At 48.9% G+C, this 24,231-nt stretch overlaps 1 protein-coding gene and 1 long non-coding RNA gene across 5 annotated transcripts in view; one reads left to right on the top strand and one right to left on the bottom strand.

Annotated features, from left to right (window-relative positions):
- PHAF1 (phagophore assembly factor 1) overlaps nt 1-24,231 on the top strand; it is a 98,126-nt gene that overhangs the window by 37,303 nt on the left and 36,592 nt on the right. For all 4 annotated transcript variants that reach the window (XM_075940357.1, XM_075940355.1, XM_075940358.1 and 1 more), the window contains exon 7: nt 22,445-22,539. In XM_075940357.1, the coding sequence (XP_075796472.1) occupies nt 22,445-22,539 (95 nt within the window). The remainder of the gene's footprint in view (nt 1-22,444; nt 22,540-24,231) is intronic.
- Nucleotides 6,498-22,197, bottom strand: LOC142831089 (uncharacterized). Its single transcript, XR_012906757.1, has 3 exons — nt 22,114-22,197; nt 15,736-15,790; nt 6,498-6,634 (listed from the first exon to the last, which is right to left on the bottom strand). It is a non-coding gene; the product is annotated as an uncharacterized LOC142831089 (long non-coding RNA).

The following is a 24,231-nucleotide window of genomic DNA, read 5'->3' as shown; positions in this document are numbered from 1 at the left end:
GGAAGGGAGTTCCACAGGTTAACACAACAACGCCCCAAGGGGCCAGGACACAGGCCGGTGGTTATAATACATGGAGGAGGACCCTACTCCAGGGGCAGTCCTGTATGCAAACATACAACAGAGGGGAAAGGGGGTAACCGAGTGGGCCCAAGCCACACTACTGTGGTGTCACCTGGGTTCGGGGGGGAGGGCATGAGGTGTGGGGACAGTGGCCGGGCTGCCTGACTGACCCATCCTTTCTTCTGTTCCCTGCAGCGGGACCAAGCAGGAGCGGGGGACCCTCTAGCCCTGCGGCAGCAGCAACACTCCCAGCCGCCCAAGCACCAAGCCGGCGGGACCGGCAGCTGGACCAGCTGCTTCGGCGGCACGTGCTGTCCGTCGAACGGGTGGAGGCAGCCATCACGCGCTAGGAGGAGGGGGACCTGCAGTGGTGCTAGCAGGCCTGGGGTCCCTTCCAGGCCCAGTGTGTGCGCATGGCAGATGCCATCTCCACCCTCACCGCGCACATTGGCCGTGCCATTCCTTATGGCATGGCATTGCCCCATGCACCTGCCATCCCTCCCATAGCAATGCCCATGCCCCCTCCTGCTCCTCCTCCTCTCGCAATGCCCGCTCCTGCCCCTCCTGCCCACCTCCCTGTGCTGCCTGCCCCAACACGGCCTGACCCCCATGTGCAGGTCTGCCCCCGCAGAAGCAATCGCAGGGGCCACCCCTCCTAGCAGTAGCTCCCCACTCCCAGTTAAGAGCCTCCCCCCCTCCATCTCCTCCCTCTCCATTGTAAATAAAAAGTTCAAACATTGTGTTCCAAAAATAACTGTGTGGGTTGTTTATTGGGAGAGGAGGGGAGGGGAGGGGGAAGGTTTGGGGAGGGTAGGGAGATGTCAAGGGAGACAGAGGCGACCCTACTATGGGGCCTGGGAGAACATCTCCGTCAGGGCCTCCCGGATGCGCACCCCATCCTGGTGCGCCTGGTGGATGGCAGCTGTGCAGGGCTGTTCAAAGGCCTAGCCCTCGCCTGCCATCCATGCTGGGAGGAAGGCCTCCCCCCTCCGCTCCACGAGATTATGGAGCATGCAGCACGCGGCCACTACCTCCGGGACATTCCGCTCACCCATCTCCAGACGGGTGAGCAAACAATGGAACCGGGCTTTCAGACCCCCAAAGGTGCACTCTACTTGGTTGCGGGCCCGGTTGAGGCGGTCATTGAACCAGGCCCGGTTGTGGTCCGGCTGCCCCGTGTAGGGCCGCATTAGCCAGGGCAGCAGGGGGTAGGCTGCATCCCCCACAATACACGTGGGCGTTGGCACATCCTCGACAGTAAATCCCCTCTGGGGGAAGTAAGTGCCCGCCTCCAGCCTCTCAAACAGGCCGGAGTTTCGTAGAATGCAGGCGTCGTGTGCCCTGCCGGACCAGCCCACATAAATGTCCAGGAAACTGCCATGGTGGTCCACAAGGGCCTGGAGTACGATGGCGAAGCACCCCTTTCTGTTTATGAAATGGGCCGCTTGATGCTCTGGGGCATGGATGGTGATGTGGATTGCATCCAGGGATCCCCCGCAGTTGGGGAACCCAAGGGTAGTGAAGCCGGCCACCGTAGCTTCCACATCGTGCAGGCAGATGACTCTCTGGAGCAGGACATCACTGATGGCACAGACAACCAGCAGAAGGGTGCAGAGAAACACAGGGGAACACATCACATAAGGCAGGGTGAGTGCATGCTCCCTTGGGGGGGCCCCCCTGTGATGCCCTCTGTCCTCACACACACACACGCCCCAGGGCCCCCTCGCCCCACGCTCCCCCTCCCCCCACCAGCTGCAGGCTCGTGCAAGGGATGGATGGCCCAAACCCCTGGGTGACCCAGCCTGGAGTCTTGCCTGCCCCTGGGCATGGAGTGCAGCACTCCCCTCCCCCCTACACACACACACACACTCCTCCTGGGACTTACCTCCATCATGGCGACACCGACGGTTGATCTGCCCATCCCAAACTGGTGTGCCACTGATCGGTAGCTGTCCGGGGTGGCCAGCTTTCATAGTACGATGGTGACCCTCTTCTCGACTGGGATGGGTTCCCACAGTCGGGTGGGTGGTTCTCTGGGGCGCAAGGGCAAGCCAGGCGCACAGCTCCAGGAACGTCTGCTTTCACATGCAGAAGTTCCGGAGCCATTGCTGGTCGTCCCATTGCCCAAGGACCAGCCAGTCCCACCAGTCGGTACTGGTGTCCAGTCTCTACAAGGACCTCTCCATGGTGAGCTGGGGATGGCACAGGGATGCCATGGCCTCCCTGGTGAGAGAGTCCAGAGCGACCTGCGCCTCGAGGTCCTGGAGGAGAAGTGCAGCAGCCTGGAGCAGCAGCTGCAGGCACTCCAAAATGGCCGGAAGGGGCCAGAGCAGGCACAAGGTACAAGAAACAAGCTGAGAAAAAAAAAATCAGCCAAAGGCTTTAAAGGCACAAGGCAATAGTGTCCAATAAGGCAGAGGGCAACCACAAATAGAACTGCTACGGCTGTCTGTCCCTGCAAGAGGTCCTAAAGCACGCAGCAGGAGAGAAACGGCTGTCCGGAGAGATCCCTTTAAGCATGTGTCTCAAAGGAGCTCCCGCCATCGCCCCCGGAAAGGGCTGGTGCCCTTTTGCCCTCTTCAAAATGGTTCCAGGCTTCTGCTTTTGCACAAAAGCGTCCTGCCAATGTAGATGCGCTTTTACGCAAAAGCGCATCATTCTTACGATGAGTCCCGGACCAATATAGATGCTCTCTTGCGCAAATCCTCTAACGCAAAAACTCTTGCGTTAAAAGTATTTGCGCAAAATCATGCCAATGTAGACGTAGCCTCAGTGCACAGAAGTAATGAGAGAAATAAAATACAGACCATAAACAGATAATGGGCCTAACAAATGAGTTCAACATCATAAGATTGCCCCTATGTATTCTCAATAATTTGTTTGCTGTAGGCACTTGCTATTTTTTTTATAAGTTTACCCAACTTTCTATTATATAGAATCACTGAAGAAAAGGGAAATCCAAATGGAACAGGTGTATGTTACCTAGTGTGTTTGATAGGTGATGAAAAGAAACATGATTACTGTAACTCCCAAGACAAAGGGTAATTAAATTTGAATTATCCGCTTGGGGCCAGTCAAAACTGAGTGCAGCCATAACAGTGAAATATTATCCCATAACTGAGGAGCTGGGCTTCTTTTGGAATAGGTTTGTTTTTTGAGTGCTGCTGCTTGTCCATTCAGTGTAGGTGTGGGTGCTCATCACATACACTGGTGCTGGAAGATTTTCCCTTAGCAGTATCTGCCTCAGACGCCCCCGGGAGTGGTGCACACATGCCATGCTATGTAGGGTGCCTCCAGCCTCCCTTCACCACCAATTCCTTCTTTCTGCCAGTGACAAAGCTTGGCACTTTCTCGCCTTAGCATTAGCTGTTACTCCTTTTTCCAGTTTGTCGGACTCTAATTTTCCTGTAAATAGTTTCTATTGTTAGTTTACTGTTCAGTAAGTCAGTTAGGGTTAAATTCTGTAGGGATTTAGTCTCCGGTTGGGATATGCCCCTGATCCTGGGCTTCAAGTCATGTCACAGTTGCAGTCAGCCCAAGCCTGTTCCGAAACAAGCTCCAGTCCCCAGTTATGGGATGAATTATTTCAGTTTTGGTTGTCCCAGGCTTCCTAGTTTTGGAGTGTTCACAGTGCTTAGTAGACGTACGCATTAGTGATAAGTGCCACATTTGCAAATAATTTGTCTCACACCAAAAAGGACATTCATCTAGAAGCTCTCCTAATGGAGCTCTCTGGCGCTTAACCAGTCGGACTCTGCACTGAGTACCAGTGTGTCAGTGTTTGGCGCTCTGCTGGTACCCTCAGCCCCCTGGCACCATTTTCCAGCATCACGCAAACCTAAGCAGGGCAGGGACAGATCTCTGTGGCCCAGGAAAGATAAGACCAAAATGCTAACCACTGCTTAACTCTCCTTTTGTGACCCAGCTTACCTGTAAGGCCCCTTCAGAACAATGCTCCTCTTCTTGCTCCCCCCTCCCTCCCATAGCGGTGTCAAACAACCCCATGTGCTGCCAATGCCAGAGGCCGTGCAAGCAACCCAGGATGACATGTCGATGCCAGTGCTATCCATACCTGTAATTGTGGGACCGTGCCATAAAGGGAAGCCTACCATAGCACTGCCTGCATCTCCACAGAGACACTGCTCCCTCAAGAGAGTGAGAGAGAGGTGCCTAAGGCCTCACCTCTACACCAGGAGGGATGCAGAGCCTACAGCCTGATACAGTCCCTTGAAGTTTCCAGGGCCTCCGAGGACATGAGAGAAGTCTCTCTGGGAGTTAGGCCCAGATCTCCAGAGATACACAGCCCCTGTGTATACTCAATCAAGGTTTCAGTGCCATTCGCAGGACAAGTTGGTGGCATCCTGGAACTGTTCCTTATGCCAGTACTACTCCTAAGAACCAGAATTCTTGCTGCTTGTCTGTGAAGAATTCAGGGATTGGTGGTCCCACTGTATATCACAGCCCCACTATTTGGGCAATTGACACTGCTCCCCACAACCACTCTCCCTACAAATCTGCCAGCTACCAACATCTGCACCGCAGGTTACCCAGCAGTTGATGTTCTCCAGTGGGCCTTTCATGCCGCTCATCCCTGTCTTGGGCTTTGGCATCCTTCCCAAAACCAGTTCCTCGCTCCTGGTCTTCCAGCACCGTGCACTCCATCCGCTTGGCCTTGGATCAGTGCCACCAGCTCAGGAACTTTCCTGACACCCTTGATATCGCAGATGGGTTCCTAGGTGGCTGCAGGGATGGCCATCCCAATGGTACAGTGGAGGTTTCCTGTGTCATCTCAGGTACTATACTCTGTAGCCAGTGCATCGATGGCATCATCTGCCACCTCTGCCAAACACTTTCGAGCACTGGATGTTTTGAGGGCTGCCACCCTGAAGGTGGAACAAGAGAGAGAGGCCCAGCATTCCACCTCTCCGCTCCCTGAAGAGCCCCCCCTCCTCCCTCTGTGCGGCTTTCTCCTTTTCCTCCTGACCTAATGCAGCAATCGTGGAGCCCCCTCTGGTTGTTACCCAGGATGATGTATGGGCTTATGTCATGGGGTGGACTCACCGTCATGGCACCTGCTGCCAGTAGCACTGGGAATTAGCTCATATCTACTCACTGAACACCTCTTTCTGACTGGTGTCTCCCAGTGTCAAATCCAGACCCATGGCATCCTCTTCAGGACACTGCCCTCCAGCAGTGCCCACTCCAGTGACTCTTTGCCCCCTCCCGGGGGCGTGTTTATCAGTCTCTGCACTCTGGGATCACCCCATTCCCCTCTACCCTCCTTGCCTCAGTGACCCACTGCCAGTCTTCAGCTAGTCCCTGCTTCGGGCAAACTGCAGTCTGTAATGGCCACTCATCATTGGCAAAGGTGTGTGGACCTGCTGCCTTTTTATATCCTGGCTGCCCCCCTGCAGCTCTAATACTCTCAGGCCTTGCCTCAGGCCCTGCAGCCTGGGAGGGAGGTCAGGCCATAGCTTCTCAGCTCTGCCTTCCTTCCCTAGCACTGCTCTACCTCCAGGAAGCCTCCTGCTTCCCAGGCAGCCATGTTCCTTCTGCTCTCCAGACACAGCAAGAATAAATCCTCTCTACCACCAGGAGCCCTTCTTTCTATAGCTCTCAGCTGGGCCCTAATTAGCAATAAACAACCTAATCTGGGGCTTCACTCTCAGCCCTTGCTCAGGGCTGGGTTTTGCCCTTAAAGGGCCAGTGCAGGGCAGATACATTGTCACAGCTTTTCAGGAGTTTAAGAGGCTTGCCACCAGTGTTCCCTCTAAGCTGTGCAGCAGCCCAGCTTCATAGGTGATTAATCATCCCTGCCTAGTCAGTCAGCTCCTGCATGGAGCCCTGAGCCTCTGACTAGGTGGGGCTGGTTAAACACCTGTGAAGCTGTGCAACTTGGAGGGAGCATTGGTGGCCCAACCTGAAGCTTTAGACGGAGGAGCTGGAAGAACATGAAGAGATCCTTTTTGGGATATTGGGACAGGTGGCCCAAGCTAGGGTGGCCGTATCTCCCCACAACAGGGTAGCTAAGATCACTAATGCCCTGTGGCAGACCCCTTCCTCTATTCCCCCCTCCCCCATCTTGAAGCATGCTGAACCAAAGTACTTTGTCCCTGCAAAGGGTCTGAGTAACTTTACTCCCACCCTGCCCCAAATTCCCTGGTGGAGGCAGTCAACCACCATGAATGGCAAGGTCAGCTGGGGGCAACCCCGAAAAATAAAGACTCAAAGTGACTTGATTTATTTGGTCATAAAATTGATTCATCCTCCATCCTCCAGCTCTGGGTAACAAATCGCCAGGCCCTCAGAGCCTGCTATGTCAACGTGTGGCAGACTACAACAAAGTTCAGGCCTTCTTTCCCAGAGGACTTGATGAATGAGTTTTGGGCTTTTGTGGAAGAAGGTGCCATAGCAGCTAGGGTGGTGGTGCTAGCTGGTTCAGAGACAGCAGATGCTGCATCTCACATGATAGCATCGGGAGTATCCCTGTGGGAGCAACCTGGTTGTTCTTGTCAGGTCTCTCTGCTGAGGTACAACAGTCCAAACAGGATCCTTCCCTTCAATGGCGCAGCTCCTGTTTGTGGAGCAGACAGACAGTAAGTTGTATGGGTTAAAAGATTTCCGCGCCACCCTCTGCCCACTGGGGTTATATATCCTGGGGCCTGCATGCAAGAAATTTAAGCTTCATGCATCTTTTGCTCCTTTCTGATCCTGACAGGACACGGGGTAGAGCAAATATAAGGGTTTCAGGAGGAGACAGACCAAGCAGCCTTAATCTTCGTCCCAGTCAGGCTCCACCTGACTTAAGGCCACATCCCACTGAGGACAGCATACCTTTCAGACTACCAGATTATTTCCCCATGTTCTCCCACTGCTTGTGCCCTTACCTCCCTGCTTAGTGATCTATAATTATGGACCATTTTGTCCTGGGTACATTGCGGCAGGGCTATACACGCCAACTCACCTCTACCCCTCCGCCTCCTCTCCCTCTTCAAGGACCCTTCTCATGAAAAACTGCTCATGCAGGAAGTCGAAGATTTGCTGCAAATGGGGGTAGTGAAGGAGGTTCTGCACTGCTACAGGAGCCAGGGGATTTATTCCTGCTATTTTTTTTATCCCTAAAGCCAAGGGCAGCAGGCTCCGATCATCCTGGCCCTCCGCAACTAGCCTTCATTATCCCCTTCCTGGATCTGGGAGATTGGTATGCTGCCCTTAATCTCAAGGATGGGTATTTCCATAGTGCAGTATTCGAGAGGTACAGATGTTTTCTGTGATTTATGGCAAATGCCATCCACTACCAATTTGCTGTTCTCCCGTTCAGCCTTGCCACGGCTCCTTGTGTGTTCACCACATATATGGTGGTGGTGGCAGCGGCAGCAGCCTATCAACAGCATCGGGGTACAGATCTACCTTTCCCTGAATAATTGGCACATAAAGGGCAACTTTAGCTTCAAGGTCCGCAGGACCTTTTTCAGCTACGTCACTGCCATAGCCTGTTGGTAAACACAGAAAAGTCCGCGTTAGTGCTGATCCAAAGGATAGAGTTTATCAGTGCGGTGGTCGATGCTGACTGAATGTGGCCAGGAACCTGTAATGCTTGTCCTTTAATGATGCTAGATCACTTACTGCTGGCTTGGCATGGAAAGATGTCTGATCATGGAGGATGGAATAAGGAAGAAACCTTGTGAGAAGGATGAAAGAGTTCCTCTATGACACCTTTATGGAGATATGCAGGGAAGATTCCTGTTGTGTCTCCAGACACATTAACTGTTTTGGAGAAGCCCATTCTTTTGTGGCAGAAAGGCTGCCTCAGGTCACACCTGATTACATTAACCCACTTGTAGCTTAATTAAAAATGTAAACTCATTGGAAGCGCCCTCCCCACTGTTAGGACCCAGCTGCAAGACATCATGTGAGAAGGGGATTGGCTCCAAAGTTATAAAAAGGTCCTGGCTGTCAGTGAGATGGGACTCTCCGTTCACCTGCTGACCACTCTCCTCCTCCTCTTCATCAACAATTTCCTCCCTGCTGTTGCCCAGGGCTACGTGAAGAGTCTCTTGGAAGGTATCCTCTGACTTCTGTGGAACACTGGTTGGGTGCCCCCCTCCCCCAATCTCATGCAGTCACATAGGGTACATCTAGACTACATGCCTCTGGCGACAGAGGCATGTAGATTAGACTACCCGGCATAGGAAAATGCTTCATTTAAATTTACATGGCTGCCGCGCTGAGCCGATCAGCTGTTTGTCGGCTCAGCGCGGTAGTCTGGACGCTCCGCGGTCGACATCAAAGGCTTTTGTCGACCTCCCAGGTATGATCGGCTCAGCGCGGCAGCCATGTAAATTTAAATGAAGTGGCGATTATTTAAATCGCCACTTCATTTTCCTATGCCGGGTAGTCTAATCTACATGCCTCTGTCGCCAGAGGCATGTAGTCTAGACGTACCCTTATAGAAGTGGCATGTTTGTGTTGCTGACCCAAGCTATCCGTGTGCCGCCTCTGTCTTCTGGTACGCCTGCCTAAGCTCCTTTATTTTCATGTGGCACTGCTGTGTGTCCCTGTTGTATCGTTTTTCCAGTATGCCCTGTGCAATCTTGGCATAGATACTAGCATTTCTTTTGCTGCTTTGTAGCTCTGCCTGAACAAATTCCTCTTCACACAACAATCAGGTCCAGGATCTCCTACATGCTCCATACTGGAGCTCAATTGTGATCCTGAGTATTCGTGGTGTGCTGAGGTGTGCTGCCTTTTCTGCTCGCCATGCTGGCCAAACAGGAAAATGCTCTCTGTTGGAGAGCAACAGAGTTGAAAGTACTGGACAGAGCAGTCACAGTAGGGCACTATGGGACACCTCCCAGGGTCCCAGAAGGTTGACTTTAACAGCACTGCATCTGCACTACCTAAAGTCAACCACGCAAAGTTAAATTTACCATTAATCCTCTCGACAAGCAGCAGTACTGAAATTGACTTCAACAGCCCTTCAAGTCAGTGAATAGGCTTGGTAGTGTGGACTCATTGTTTATAAAGTCCTAATGCAAATAATTTTGACCTAAATTTGTAGTATAGACTAGGCCACAGTTGATGGATTACCTCTCTCCATGTGCCATACAGCCACAGCTGTGGTCTATAATAATAACTAGCTCATATGTAGTACTTTTTATTAGTAGATCTTAAAGCACTTTACAGAAGTGGGAGGAAGGGATGCTTGAACTAGAACTCTTGAGAGGAAGCAGTGGCAGGCCTTCATTGTGAAGACCCTGAGACTCTAGAATTTATGTACATATATCCCTGGAACAATATTGTGTATTTAATAGCCATCTTTGCACAGTGTTATTTGTAGAGAGCTATAGTTGTGTTTCCTGTAAAGAAGGAGGGATGGAAAGGAGGGGGTTTTTTGTGGGTGGGGAGGGGGGTGCTGACGGGCTGAGTTCCTATTATTAAAAAATAGTATTTGAAATTTAATTTCATTGTTAACAGTGTGTTAAGATGCACAGCATCTTCGATAGCCATTACTTTAGTTATTTTTCTCTATATATAACTTCGTATTTCAGTGCCCTGTGAAAGCATTTCCATTTTGAGACACTTCATGTATAATTTATTTACTGTGATTCAATGTTTCCTCTAAATTGTCTTTGGCAGAGTGGGCTATAAATACCACTTCTCAACATTTTTATCTTTAGAAAAATGTTCACTTTTTATGGAGCAAGTCCTGAAGCTGCTACGGTGTCTGGCATGGTGTAAGCCAGAGAAACATGCAACTGAAAACAGTTGTAGCAACACAACAGCAAGTTAGTTTAGTATAAGAAGACTGAAAAAAAATGTGGGAGCCAACATATCTAGCAACCACCGCCTCTCCCCAGTTTCCTCTTTCCTCGATGGCACCTGTATCCCCCCCAACTCCTGTTCTGGTTGAAACAGTACCTGACCATGCATACCCCAGGACCCATTTCCCTGCCTGGCAGAGGCCCAGTTCACTAGTGCCATGAGCAGTTCAGCAAAATGAGCAAGATCCTGTCCCTACCAGCTTTAGAAATCAGGACTTTCTGGCATTGCATGGTTGTAGATTGGGAAGTATATGTGAGCTTGAGCATCAGTGGGGGTGGGAGAAGCACAGGGAAGGGCATGGCCTTTGGGGCCACGGTGATTGGGAAAGGGGGAACCTTCCAAGGGGAGCCCCATGGAACGAGAGAGATCCTGGAAGCAGAATCAACTCTGCCACCAGGGCTGTAAAGATTACATTCCCTTACTTCCTGGTGAATATATTATAGAGGGTATTTGGAGCATTTGAGAGCAGGGATTTGAGGATTTTGAGGAAACCCTAGGATAGTCACTTTGGATAATTTGGGGAAGATTCTCTGGGAACACTGTGTGTGTGTCTGAGGGGCCACCAAGGAGGATAGTGATAGGAGGAGCCATAAGGACAGATCCTAGGGTGTTAGTCCTCTCTGCAATATATATAATGAGAGTAGGTTTTGGTGGGCAGGGTCATAGAATCATAGAGCTGGAAGAGACCTCAGAAGGTTATCAAGTCCAGCCACCTTCCCAAAGCAGGATCAATCCCAACTAAATCAACCCAGCCAGGGCTTTGTCAAGCCAAGACTTAAAAACCTCTAGGGATGGAGATTCCACCATCTCTCTAGGTAACCCATTCCCCTACTTCACCACCCTCCTAGTGAAAAAGTTTTTCCTAATATCCAACCTAAACCTCCCCCACTGTAACTTGAGCCCATTGCTCCTTGTTCTGCCATCCGTCCCTACTGAGAACAGTCTCTCTCCATCCTCTTTGGAACCTCCCTTCAGGAAGTTGAAGGCTGCTATCAAATCCCCCCTCATTCTTCTCTTCTGCAGACTAAACAAACCTAAATCCCTCGGCTTCTCCTCATAGGTCATGTGCTCTAGCCCCCTAATCATTTTGGTTGCCCTCTGCTGGACTTGCTCCAATGCATCCACATCCCTTCTATAGTGGGAGGGCCCCAGAACTCGACGCAATACTCCAAATGTGGCCTCACCGGAGCCGAATAAAGGGGAATAATCACTTCTGTACATCTGCTGGCAATGCTCCTCCTAATGCAACCTAATATGCCATTAGTCTTCTTGGCTACAAGGACACACTGTTGACTCATATCCAGCTTCTCATCCAATGTAATCCCTAGGTCGTTTTCTGCTGAATTGCTACTTAGCTAGTCGGTTCCCAGCCTGTAACAGTGCTTGGGATTCTTCCATCCCAAGTGCAGGACTCTACACTTGTCCTTGCTGAACCTCATCTGATTTCTTTGGCCCAATCCTCTAATCTGTATTGGTCACTCTGGACCCTATCCTTGACCACCAGCGTATCTACCTCTCCCCCTAGCTTAGTGTCATCTGCAAACTTGCTGAGGAGGCAATCCATCCCCTTATCCAGGCCATTCATAACGGCTGTGTCTACACTGCACCCCTTTTGCAGAAAAGGGATGCAGATTAGACACAGCGCAATTGCAAATGAAGCGTGGATTTAAATCTCCTCCGCTTCATTTGCATGAACATGGCTGCCGCTTTTTTCCGGCTCGGGGCTTTGCCGGCAAAAAGCACCAGTCTAGACAGGGATCTTTTGGAAAATAAAGCCTTTTCCGAAAGATCCCTTATTCCTCTTAAAATCAGGAATAAGGGATCTTTTGGAAAAGGTTTTATTTTCCGAAAGATCCCCGTCTAGACTGGCACTTTTTGCCGGCAAAGCCCCGAGCATGGATTTGTATATATCTAGCTTTTCCAGATAGTTCTTAACCTGTTCTATTGCCACCAAGGGCTGCCCACCTCCTTCCCATACTGCGTTGCCTAGTGCATTAGTCCGGGAGCTAACCTTGTCTGTGAAGACAGAGGCAAAGAAAGCATTGAGTACTTCAGCTTTTCCCACATCATCTGTCACTAGGTTACCTCCCCCACTCCCTCTCTAATCACTCCTCCCCACACCTTCTCTGATCACCCTCTTACTGCTAACATGCCTGTAGAAACCTTTCTTGTTACCTTTCACATCCCTTGCTAGCTGCAGTTCCAGTTGCACTTTCGCCTTCCTGATAATTCCTCTGCATTCTCAAGCAATATATTTAATTTATACTCCTCCCTAGTCATCTGTCCAAGTTTCCACTTCTTGTAAGCTTCCTTTTTGTGTTTAAGCTTCACCAAGAATTTCCCGAATAAGCCAATGTTGTTGCCTACCATATTTGCTTTTCTTATTGCGCATCAGGATAGTTTCTTCCTGTGCCTTTAATAAGGCTTCTTTAAAATATTACCGGCTCTCCTGGACTCCTTTCCCGTTCATGTTAGCATCCCAGGGAATCCTGCCCGTCAGTTCCCTGAGGGAGTTAAAGTCTGCTTTTCTGTAGTCCAGGGTGTGTATTTTGCTACTCTTTCTTCCTTTTGTCAGGATCCTGAAATCTACTATCTCATGTTCACTGCTTCTCAGGTTGTCACCCATCTCTACTTCCCCATCTAGTTCCTCCCTGTTTGTGTGCAGCAGGTCAAGCTGTGAAGGGCTCCTGTCAGTTTCTTCAGCACTTGTACCAAGAAGTTATCCCCAACATTTTCCAAAAACTTCCTGGATTGTCTGTGTACTGCTGTATTGGTCTCCCAACAGATGTCAGGGTGATTAAAGTCCCCCATGAGAGCCAGAGCCTGTTATCTGGAAGCGTCTCTCAGTTGTCTGAAGAAAGCCTCCTCTTCCTCATCCACCTGATCTGGTGGTGTATAGGACACACCAACCACAACATCACTCCTGTTGCTTCCACCTCTAAATTTAACCCATAGACTCTCAACAGGCTTTTCTCCCTTTATATACTGGAACTCTGAGCAATCATACTGCTCTCTTACATACAGTGGAACTCCTCCTCCTTTTCTCCTCTGCCTGTTCTTCCTGAACAGTTTATACTGTTCCATGACAGTGCTCCAGTCATGTGAGTCATCCCACTGGGTCTCCGTTATTCCAATCAAATCATAGTTCTTTGACTGATCCAGGGCTTCTAATTCTTCCTGTTTGTTTCCCAGGCTTCTCGCATTTGTGTACAATGGAATCTAACCCCTGCTTCTGAGATCTGTGGAGCTCTCAAGGGCAGCAGATCCCAAAAGGCATGAATTCTTCTTTGGGTCCTCTCCCTGTGGGTGCTCCACTGTAGGTGTTGAGTCGTCCATGCACCGCAGGTTGGCGATTTTTGAGAAGTACTCAGCAGGGCTGCACACACGCCATAGGTACCTGGAGGTGGTCGTGCCTTAATTGCTCGCATGCGTGGTTGTGCCACACTCTGTTCGTTCTCTGCCGTCGCTGCCTACAAGCGTCTCACCTGGTTTGAGAAAACAACTAGTGATTAATTCCTCTAGTTAGTAGTTAGTTTCTTCAACAGTTGGTTGGTTGGAGTTTTTGTCAAAACAAAAAACCACCACCACAAAAACCAAAAACCTTACTGATTCCCCAGTATTTTTTCTCCAAGTTGGCTAATCCCTCTCTGTTAAAAAGTTCTTTAAGAGACTAGAGCTGATATTTAACCACCATTTTGCTGGGATCCTTAGGTTTGAAAAAGTACAACGCACATTGCAATGCTGTTCTGGTCTCTGACAGACATTCCTCATGTATATGGTGCCTTGGACACCCATGTTTCTGCCAAGTGCCAGCACTACTCTAGCCTCACCCCGGGGGCCAGACAGGGGAATTTAGGAATTTAGGCTTCAGAAGATATTCCTCTACAGGTCTCTCCAGCCATCTCTGAACAAAGACCTTGAGGCTCCCAACGAAAAGCCTAAACCCTCTAAGACCTCCAAGAAGCAATCCAGTACTCCCCCTGATCAAGACTCTCTTTCAGAGGCTAGACTTCTTATCAATGAGCCAAAGTCTGTCCTTGAACTACTTAGAGGTTGGAATTTATCGGAGCTTTTATAGACTCTGCCAAGGCCTGTGCCTTCTTGCCGAAACATTGTTTCATCAAACTAAGAGACTGCAGTCACCATCAGTCCTCAGATACCTGTCTCTGTATACTAGGATATATGGTGGTGTAATGGTCCGGGTCAGCAAGACTCACGACACTGGCCCAGCTAAATAGTAATTTTGGTGTCTTGGCCCTTGCCTGGGGGGAGGTCCAAACAGTTCAAAGACTCAGGCTACTGGCTAAGCCACAGTCCATGAAGTTACCCTTGCCCAGGGCTGAGTAACCAAGAAATCTAAGAACAGTTTAACAGGGAAGGCTAGGCCCTGACTGCAGGCTGAGCAGCAGTTCACAAAGATCAGGGCGGTGCAACAGCTAATCAGTTTAGGCAATCAAACAGTTTCATTAGTTCAGGGACTCAAGCCTCTCTGCAGACTGAGATGCAGTTTATGATACCCAGCCCTTGGTCAGGGCGGGGCAGCAGGCAAACAGGCATGGGCCTAGCTCTGAATGTCTATGTGGCCAATAGTTTATAAGGCCCAACCCTTGGTCCGGATGGGGCAGCAGACTGATAATAGTCCATACAGGTAAAGGCTCCAGGCTCTCAGCAGATGGTATCCATAGTCTGTAGGCCCAGCCCTTGGTCAGGAAAGAGCACCAAACAGTACGAACAGGTAACCAGTTTAAAGCTCCAGTCTATTTACTAGCCAGTTAGGAGTTGGGTCTCCTTTCTGGTGGAGATCCGACAAGTGCAGGTGGGTTTGTCCCCACAGGGGGAACCTCCCACACGAGGTGAGAAGTGGCAAGGGGGACGCAGGCCCACCCGCTTCACTATATCCCAGCCCAGAGCTCTAGCAGTGGCAGCACGGGCTGCTGCTGGGTCAGCAGGACACTGACCATGACATGCCAACCAGGTCTGTGGGAAAGATGGGCTTCAGGCCGAAACATGCTACCCAACCAATCTTCATTTTGTCAGCCAGCCTGGGGTCTGCTTTTGCTGGGCCGCTTCCCAGTTCCACTGGGAGCCTACCTGGCTCAGCTGCTTCTCCTCAGAGTCAGATGGGGACAGTTGCGCTGGCAGGGTGTCCATGGGCTCTGGGTTTGGGTCACTCAATGGTCTTAGCAGCGCAGCCCAGTCTCTGAAGCGTGGTATAGGCTCTGGCTGTCTCAGCCCGTCTTCGGAGCCTGGCGGTGATTGGGGTGACCGTGACCCATCTCCAGGGTCAGGCATCAGTCCCAGGAGTCCAACCCAGTGTCAGCCGACGGTCAGGGGGGAGGGAGGGGGAGAGAGAGAGAGAGAGAGTGTGTGTGTGTGTGTGTGTGTGTGTGTGTGTGTGTGTGTTTCCGAGAAAAGGTTTAACGTCCGTGTCTTTACTGCTAGGACCGGGGTCCCGTTGCAGAGGGTGGCCAACAGACGCCCCAGCGGACCTGTCACCTGAGAGTGACACAAATCCAAATGCCCAAGCTCTTCCTATACCTGTCCTTTATGACCGGCTGAAGTTCTTTTAAATTGTGCCTGGTTCTGTTACAGCAACTGAAGGAGTCAGGTTAAAGCTTACACAGTTACAGGTTTATTAAAAGACTTATAAAAGCATATGGTTACAATGGCTATTGCTCTATTTCTTAAATGCTAGCAAATATATATATAGATCTTAAAAATGGTTACAGGAAAAAGGTAAAGATAGAAAATAGAAATAATGGTACCAAGTGACAGCTTAATCTTTAAAGAGCTCTAACACTATGTATATATATACTTAAGCAAAGGACCACATCCAGGTACAATTTTTACCCCTTTCTGTGCCTCTTGACTCCAGCGTGTCAGGCCAGGGCCGGTCTCTCAATTCCTAGGAAAGACGAATATGAGGTGGGCGTCCCCATTGAACCTCGGGAGATCAAACACCTAACCTGACCAGCAGATAGATGGTAGATTGACACTCAGAGAAAATGCGCTGCTGGACCCATCTTTATACCCCTGGGAGCCCGTATCCTCTTTTTTATCTAAGAGGCCAAATTCTACTGGTCCGTTTTGTGGCGCCAGTTCTTACAAGCAAGTTTCAAGTTAATTTACACTTGCAAGAGAGAGAACTAAATTGTGAGTACTAGACTTTTTTTACTGGGCGAGAGATTCCTTCCCCCGCGGACGGCTGTGTGTTCGTATCAATATAGGTTAAGTCAAGGACACTCCTTGGCAGCCTCTTGGTCAGCAATTGGCGTATCTCTGTTTACAGCCATTCACGGTCACACAGCCTGGGCCTTCTGCTCTGTGTGCCCTGTATGCTGCAGACAAGCAAAAATGGATGTTACAAGGGGGGTTCCTGTCTGGCTACACCCAGTCATCCCTCCTAGGGTGGGGCAGCTGTGCTTTCCTTCTGGGTAGCCCGGAGAGAGCATCTGGCTTGCTCGCCCGCTAGGCTCTAACTGAGCTCTCAGTCTTGGCTTTTATAGTCCCAGGCCCGTCCTTCTGCTTCCTGTGGGTGGGGCTGGGCTGCTCTGGTTCTGCCCACCAAGGGGTTTTAGGGAGAGGTTCCCCTTCCAGGTCAGTGGGAGGCCATGCTGACTCTCTACAGGTGGCAAGCCACTTACGTGTTCAGACTTGCCAGATTGCATAGGTGCTGCCTTCAAGGATGGCTTGCTTTAGTCTGTACCCCTATTACACGTTCCTTACACAAACAAATTTCTATTCCTCCCAAGGTACTTTCATCCCTTCATTGGTGGACCGTGTCCACAAACCTTCTCTCAGGTTTACCTTTCCACCAAGCACCACCAGCATTAGTCATCACCACAGATGCCTCCCTCATGGGCTGAGAAGCCCATCTTGGCCACCGCATAGCAGAAGGCAGGTAGTCGCTGCCAGAGTCCCATCTACATATAACCTCCTCAAGCTCAGAGTTCTCAAGAGGGCCTGCAAATATTTTTACCACAAAAGCATTCAAATTGTAACAGACAACTTGACATGCATGTTTTATATCAACAGGCAAGGTGGAGCCTGTTCATGCTTCCTATACACAGAGGTTGTCCATCTTTGGAACTGGTGCATCTGACACAATGTTTTCCGCATAGCTTCATACCTCCCTGACATACACAACATAAGCCAATAAGCTCAGCCACTGTTTTTATGATGACTGTAAATGGGAAGTCTAGCCAGAGATCATGGCATACATATTTCACAAATGAGATCATCCAAAGATAGACCTCTTTGCCTCTTGCAGGAGCTGCAAATGTCCTTTATTTTGCTCTTCTGCGGCACTAGTTCAGGACTTCCTCAGGGATGTTTTCCTGATATATGCCTTCCTCCTCTACCCTTGATTCCCAAGGTTCTCCTGAAGCTTAGAGTCATAGGGCTGGAAGAGACCTCAGGAGGTCATCAAGTCCAGCCCCCTGCCCAAATCAGGACCAATCCCAACTAAGTTAACCCAGCCAGGGCTTTGTCAAGCTGAGACTTAAACACCTATAAGGATGGAGATTCTACCACCTCCCTAGGTAACCCATTCCAGTGCTTCACGTCCCTCCTAGTGAAATAGTTTTTCCTAATATCCAACCTAGACCTCTCCCACTGTAATTTTAGACCATTACTCCTTGTTCTGCCATCCGTCACTACTGAGAACAACCTCTCTCCATCCTCCCTTCAGGAAGTTGAAGGCTGCTATCAAATCCCCCCTCACTCTTCTGCAGACTAAACAAACCTAAATCCCTCAGTCTTGCCTGATAGGTCATGCGCTCCAACCCTCTAATCATTTTGGTCGCCCTCTGCAGGACCCTCTCCAATGCATCCACATCCTTTCTGTAATGGGGAGCCCAGAACTGTACACAGTATTCCAGATGTGGCCTCACCAGGGCCAAATAAAGGGGAATAATCACTTCTCTGGATCTGCTGGCAATGCTCCTCCTGGACCGGGCTTGATTCACCCTTGTAGCCCCCACTTGGCCCAGACAGGCGTAGTTCCCCTTTTTCTTGATTCGCTACAGCACCCTGAACTCCCTCTCCCATCTCATCCAGATCTCCTGTCCCAGAACAGAGGCTCGATCCTCCACACCAACCCAGACAAGTTTTTCCTTCAGACATGGATCCTCAATAGTTCCACGATGCTGAGGCCTCAGGCTCCCATTAGGGGTGTAGAAGACTAGTCAACTATCTGATAAGCATTTGCTTATTGGATAGTCTTTTGACTAGTCAACTAGTCAATATGCCCAGCCTTGCTGCCTCTATGAGGTTGTGTCTAGACTGCAGGGTTTTTTCAAAAAAAGTGACCTCTTTTCAAAAAAACTTTCCCTGTATCTAGACTGCAGCCGCGTTCTTTCAAAATTAAATCAGAAGAATGCGGCGGTTTTTTCGACCTCAGTAACCCTCATTTTACGAGGAAGAGTGCCGTTCTTCAAAAGTGCTCTTTTGAAAAAAGGCATTATTGAATGCAAACAGGGCTTTTGAAAGAGAGCATCCAGACTGCCCTGGTGTTCTTTTTTGAAAAAGCTGCTTGCTTTTTTGAAACTACTGGTTGTAGTCTAGACGCTCTTTTTCGAAAGAGGCTTTTTTGAAAGTATCTTTTGAAAAAGCCTCTTTTGAAAGAGGCTTGCAGTCTAGACATAGCCTGAGATAGACGCAGCAAATGGGGGGTGGGGGAAGAGGTACTTCAAAGTGGCAGACTTTGAAACCCCAAGGTGGCCTCTGCACAGCTGATCCGGAGATCAGCTGTAAGGCAGGCTTCCCCTTTAAAATGCCCCCTCTGCGCATTTCAAAGGGGCAGCTGCCGTGGAGCCCGGGGTCAGCTGGGGACTTTCAGTGCACTCCAGGCTTCTTGCGGCATTTCCCCAGAACCTGGGATCAGCTGGGGAGTCCCCAGCTGATCTCGGGTTGCGCACCGCACTTCCCCGGGCTGCAAGCAGCATACAGCATAGCATGGAGCCCAGGGTCAGCGGAGGACCCCCCTCCCGCCCCGCCTACCCCAGGCTCCATAGCTTTGAAATGTGCATTTCAAAGCAGACATGCTGCGTGCAGCCCGGAGGCTGGCCCGGGCTCTATGTGAAGTTCCATGTTCCTCCTTTGAAATGTACAAGACCCCAGTAGGGGCTGTTGTACATTTCAAAAGCGGAATGTGGAAGTGCCTGTGGACTAGTAAATTAACCGCATTTTAACATCCTGAGCTCCAACCCCATGAAACACATTCTCCCCAATAGCAGCCCTCCCAATGCATGTAATACTTGCCTGCAGAAATAGAGATGCTTCTCCACTTTGTGCACCCAGAGACAATCTAATCCATTCGAGGCATCTCTTCCACTCATTCTAGATTACCTCCTGAAGCTGAAGAACCCCAGCTTATCCACTGAGAGTTGATCTAGCTGCCCTCTTGAAGCTCCACATACAAATTGATGGAGTTTCCCTCTTCACCCATCCAATCACTCAAAGGTTCCTCAAAGGCATCCAAAATATATTCCTCCTTACCAGACCACTCAACCCATTCTGGAGCCTTAATCTTGTTCTCAAGACCCTACTGTTCAAACTGACCTACCATTCAAACCTCTAGCCACGTGCTCACTCCTGCACCTGTCGATGAAGCTTGCATTCCTCGTGGCCATCACATTCATAAGATTGGTGCCCTTATGGCAGATAACCTCTATATTATATTCACCAAAAATAAAATGACCATACAACTACATCCCGTCTTTCTCCCTAAAGTTGCTACGGCATGCCACATTAATGGACCTACTATATTGCCAGTATTTTACCCTAATCTTCATAATGATCAACAAGAGATATTCCATATTCTAGAAGTTAGGTGTGCTTTGGCATTCTATATAGATAGAACCAAACTCTTCCACAAATCCCCACAACTTTTTATTTCCATAACACAATGCCCAAAAAGCATGTCAAGCTCAGTGCAGCACTTATCCAAATGGATATCCAACAATATACAGACATGCTACATCTGTCAGATACCACTTCCTGGTGGTTGAAGAGCTCACACTACATGGGCGGTAACTGCCTCCACTGCTTTCTTACACAGTGTGCCCCTACAGGACATCTGTTGAGCAGCCACGTGGTCCTCACAACATACCTTTGCAAGACATTATGGCTTTGTCTCAGGTCCTAATGTGCACACCACAGCTGCCTCCACAGTCCTAACCTCTGCTACCACTCAGCCACTCCGAATCCCACCCTCTGGAATGGACACTGCTACATAGTCACCTATAGTGGAGCACCCACAGGGACAACACTCAAAGAAGAAAGAGGAATTACCATGTGCAGTGTAGTAGTTCAGGACAGCAATTCAGTAAATTCAGGATTTACTGTTGTGGCATCCCGACAGTCTCCTACTCCATCAGTGATGATAAATGTTCGGCTGCGTGTGTTTTCATATGCTCTCTCAGTATATCATGCCAGCTGTGCACAGGTAGCTAGCATAATAGACTTCACGGGAGTCAAGTTTATTGTCGAACAAAATACATTAATAGTCGTCACTAGCCAGATGACCTCTGAGCCCTTATGCATTTGTACCCATGACAGTGAATGCAGCTTAATCCATAGTATGGATTTCACTATTGCCCCCTAGGCTGGACAAAGAGTTATGTCGAGGTACCCTAACATTTATTAACAGAGATAAACAATCTATGATACACCCCTTCCGTATCATCGTATGCATTAATGACACATTGGGTACCTCCCTTTGTACTTTCCTCCAAAGCATTCACTGCCTGTTGTTATGCTTTCACTCTTGTTGTTTGAAACTGTTCTCTCAGGTTGTCGCGAGGTACGCCCCTGGCATGGGTGGCACCCCCTCTTTTAAGGTCTTGTTGCCCCTTTTGGGACCCTAGGTCAGGGCATCCAGGGTATTAACAATATAAAGTCTGTGCCCCTCTATCATGGTAAATACGGCACTAACAATCCCAATATAAAGCCCATACCCCTCTATCAGGGAAATACGGCTTTGGAGGCCTAGCCGCCCAGAAAAGCCTCTCTGGGACCAGGGGTTGATTATCCAGGGTAAGGAAAATGGGTGGTAGGGGGACCCGGGCCCTCCCTCTCCATCGGGTCCCAGCCTAGGGCCCTTGAGGCAGGGCCTATGGCTCCTGCCTGCTCGGCGAGGAATCCAGCCGATACACACCGAGCCGCGCTTTTAGTGCTTTGCCCTGGGCTGCTTCCTACCACGCCTTGGTTTCCCTGTGGCCTATTTGCCTCCGTGTCAGTACTTGCCGGGGCTGCCGTCGGGGTTGCGGGCGCGCTCCTGCCTCCCTGGGGTTGGCGGCTGCTGGCTGTGCCTCCAGGTCGGGCACAGGCGGCGACTCCGGTCTCAGCTGCTGCAGAAACACTGGCACAGCCTGGGCTACTCCTTCATCCTGTTGCCTCCCTGGCTGGAGGGCTCTCTCTGCTTTTATACCCAGGCTCTGCAGGGAACATGCCCAACAGGGCTGGAGGGGAGGGGCTTTCTCAGCCAGCTGGGCCTGGGCTACCCCCTGCCGTCCAGTGTGGGGCCTGCCTGCACCGTCACACAGGTACTCATTTGGGAGTCCTTGTACAGTTCTGGTGGTATGTATTTACATACTTCCTGTGCTTTTATCAGTGCTAGCAATTCTAATACCAAGAGATGCTGACTTTCAGGCAAACATCTGCTTTTGACATGATCTGTCTATTACTCATAATATAACTCTTGCTTACTTTGTTTCAAGTACCGGGCCCATGTTTCAGGCTCTTTCTTTCTCCTACATGCAGTAATGATGGTACTTCGAGATGTGTATCTCTGTGGGTGCTCCACTACCCATCCCTTGTCCCTTCTACTTCGGAGAACTCACTTTGCTCTGCAATAGAGAAGGAACAGAAAGTGGCACATCTGTGCATGCACACTGTTAAGGTGCAAAAACCTTGAGGCACCTATGGGTGAGTGTACAGCCCTGCTGACTTATTGCTCAAAAATCTCTGACCTGCAGTGCTAGGATGACTTGACACCTACAGTGGAGCACCCATGGGGGACACAACTCAAAGAACTACCATTACTTCACAAGGTGAGTAACTTCTCTTTCTGTGCTGGGGATTGTGGAGGACTAGTCTAAATTATTTGCAAGGCCAGGGGAAGACGCGAGAGACATGTTGCCTCTCACTGGCATGTGCCCTGTAACCACAGGAACCTTCCTCCTCTTGTGACAGAGAGCAAAATCACACAGGGAGCCTGTTCCTTACCATGCCCATTCACAGGCTCCACAGCTGACCCTCCTGCCATCATGTTTGTTGTAAGGAGTGTGCCTGGGTACTTGTCACCTGCTGACCTGGAGTTAGCAGCAAGATTTGTGACATACGGTATATTCAAGGTGGTTGTGGTGCGTGCAGTTTACAGGTCATAATGCTGTTATGTGTGACCTTAAAATTCCATATTATGTCATGGTATTTTATTCTTCTCAGATATTTTGTTGCATCAGGAACATGCAGAAACATCAGATGGAAGTGATACAATGTGCTGCTAGAGCTGAAGTAGAAAAAATACTGTTCCTATAATTTCATTTTCTTTTTCCAGTTTACAACTCAGCTGAACAACTCTTTCACCTCAATTTCAGAGGATTGTCTTTTTCTTTTCAATTGGATTCATGGGCTGAAACTCCAAAATATGAGGTTAGAAATCATTCTTAGTTAATAATATTCTGCTTGTTTGTCTTTGTTACCTTTTCAAAATATCACCAATAGTCTTTCTTGCTTGCAAGCAAATCAGACCCTTTATCTGGGTGAAATTTAAATCTTAAACTATGCTCTGACCCATTTTCTCAACCTTGAGCGTTATCATTTCAGAGCCAAAGATCATGTTTGATTTTTAGCAGAAGGTTGTAGATGGAGGATTTGCTTTCCAAACTAATAGGGAGTAGTATTTCCATTATTGAGCAGAATCTCTAAAGATTGCTATTTAATGTGAACACCCAATTAATATCTGAAGTGTTTCCACTGAAGTAAGTCTTGTTTTTGCTTTAGTAAATCTCAAATGAGCTATACATTTTGTTTTAATTCCTCCAAAATGTCTGTGCAATTAATTAGGACAGAGTGCAGAATACAATTGCTAGATGAGATAGTCTAGAAATCAAAATAATTGTGTTATGCAATGTAAGTTTCATTATTCACTAAACATTTTGATAGGTTACTAAATGCATAAATGGGTCTAATCTTATACCCATTGAAACTGGTAAATGTCTCTGACTTTACTGGAAAAAGATCAGATCTATTGTGGCAATGTAAAAGGAGGCATAAGTATGATTCATTGGCATAACCTAAAAGCAACACATATTGCACAGTGCTGGATTGCATGGCAAAAACTAAAAAGGAGTGGGAGGGTTAGTTTAGCCAATATAGTGGCATATGTTCTCATCATATAAGCTCATTTTTAAATCACTAGACTAGCTGTGTGTAGAGAGAGCATTTACAGGTTATGGGCATTGCAAAGAAGCTTAATGACTTTTGTATGAGTCTTCAATAAATAGGAGAATAGAATAGGGTGATACCCAGGCAAAAGGTATCCTTTCTAGATAATTAAGTGAATAAGGTGTCAAAAATACTGAAACAAATTGATACACCAAATTGCAATATATCAGCAGGATCAGATAGTATTCACCCAAGAGTTCTGAAAGATTGTAAAAATTGGTTGCCTGAACTGCTTAGTGCAAGATTTTAAAATATCAAGTATTATACAGGAAACTGGAGAATAGCCAATGTTGTGCCTATTTTTTAAAGAGCCCGTAGGAAAGATGTTAACCATTGCAGACTCATGCATGTTATTTAAGTACCAACTTTGACTAACTAACTGGAAAACACAATTAAGGCTAATTTTAACACATCTAAACAACAAGAAGTTCTGTGGCACCATATAGACTAACACATGGGTTCCAAAACTGGGGGGGCCGAGGCAACCCAGCTCCCGCTCCCCCTCCCCTGTCAATCTCCCCCCCAAGTTTCGCTGCTATTTTTGTTTTTCGGCCCTGGGGGGCGTGAGGGTTTCTCAAAAGTCAAAAAGGGGGCGTGATGCCGAAAAGTTTGGGAACCTCTGGACTAATGGATTTATTGGAGCAGAAGCTTTTGTGGGCAAAGACCCACGTCATCAGATGCATGTCTTGGTTCTGCTTTTAACAGGGGGTTGGACTTGTAGAAGAAAACAGGCCTTCACTCTGCATTTGTGAGCAACAAGTAGTCAGAGACAGTTTATTCGAGCAATATTGCAAGGGAAGAAGCTGCTGCTAGGCAGATCGTCAAATACAAAACAATTAGAAGCCAATATATATACTGACTGTTTATATATAATAACAATAAACAATTATTCCCTTT

The sequence above is a fragment of the Pelodiscus sinensis genome, chromosome 12, assembly GCF_049634645.1.
Source record: "Pelodiscus sinensis isolate JC-2024 chromosome 12, ASM4963464v1, whole genome shotgun sequence".
In the NCBI taxonomy this organism is placed as follows: domain Eukaryota; kingdom Metazoa; phylum Chordata; order Testudines; family Trionychidae; genus Pelodiscus; species Pelodiscus sinensis.
This window is presented reverse-complemented; position numbering and strand designations above follow the sequence as displayed.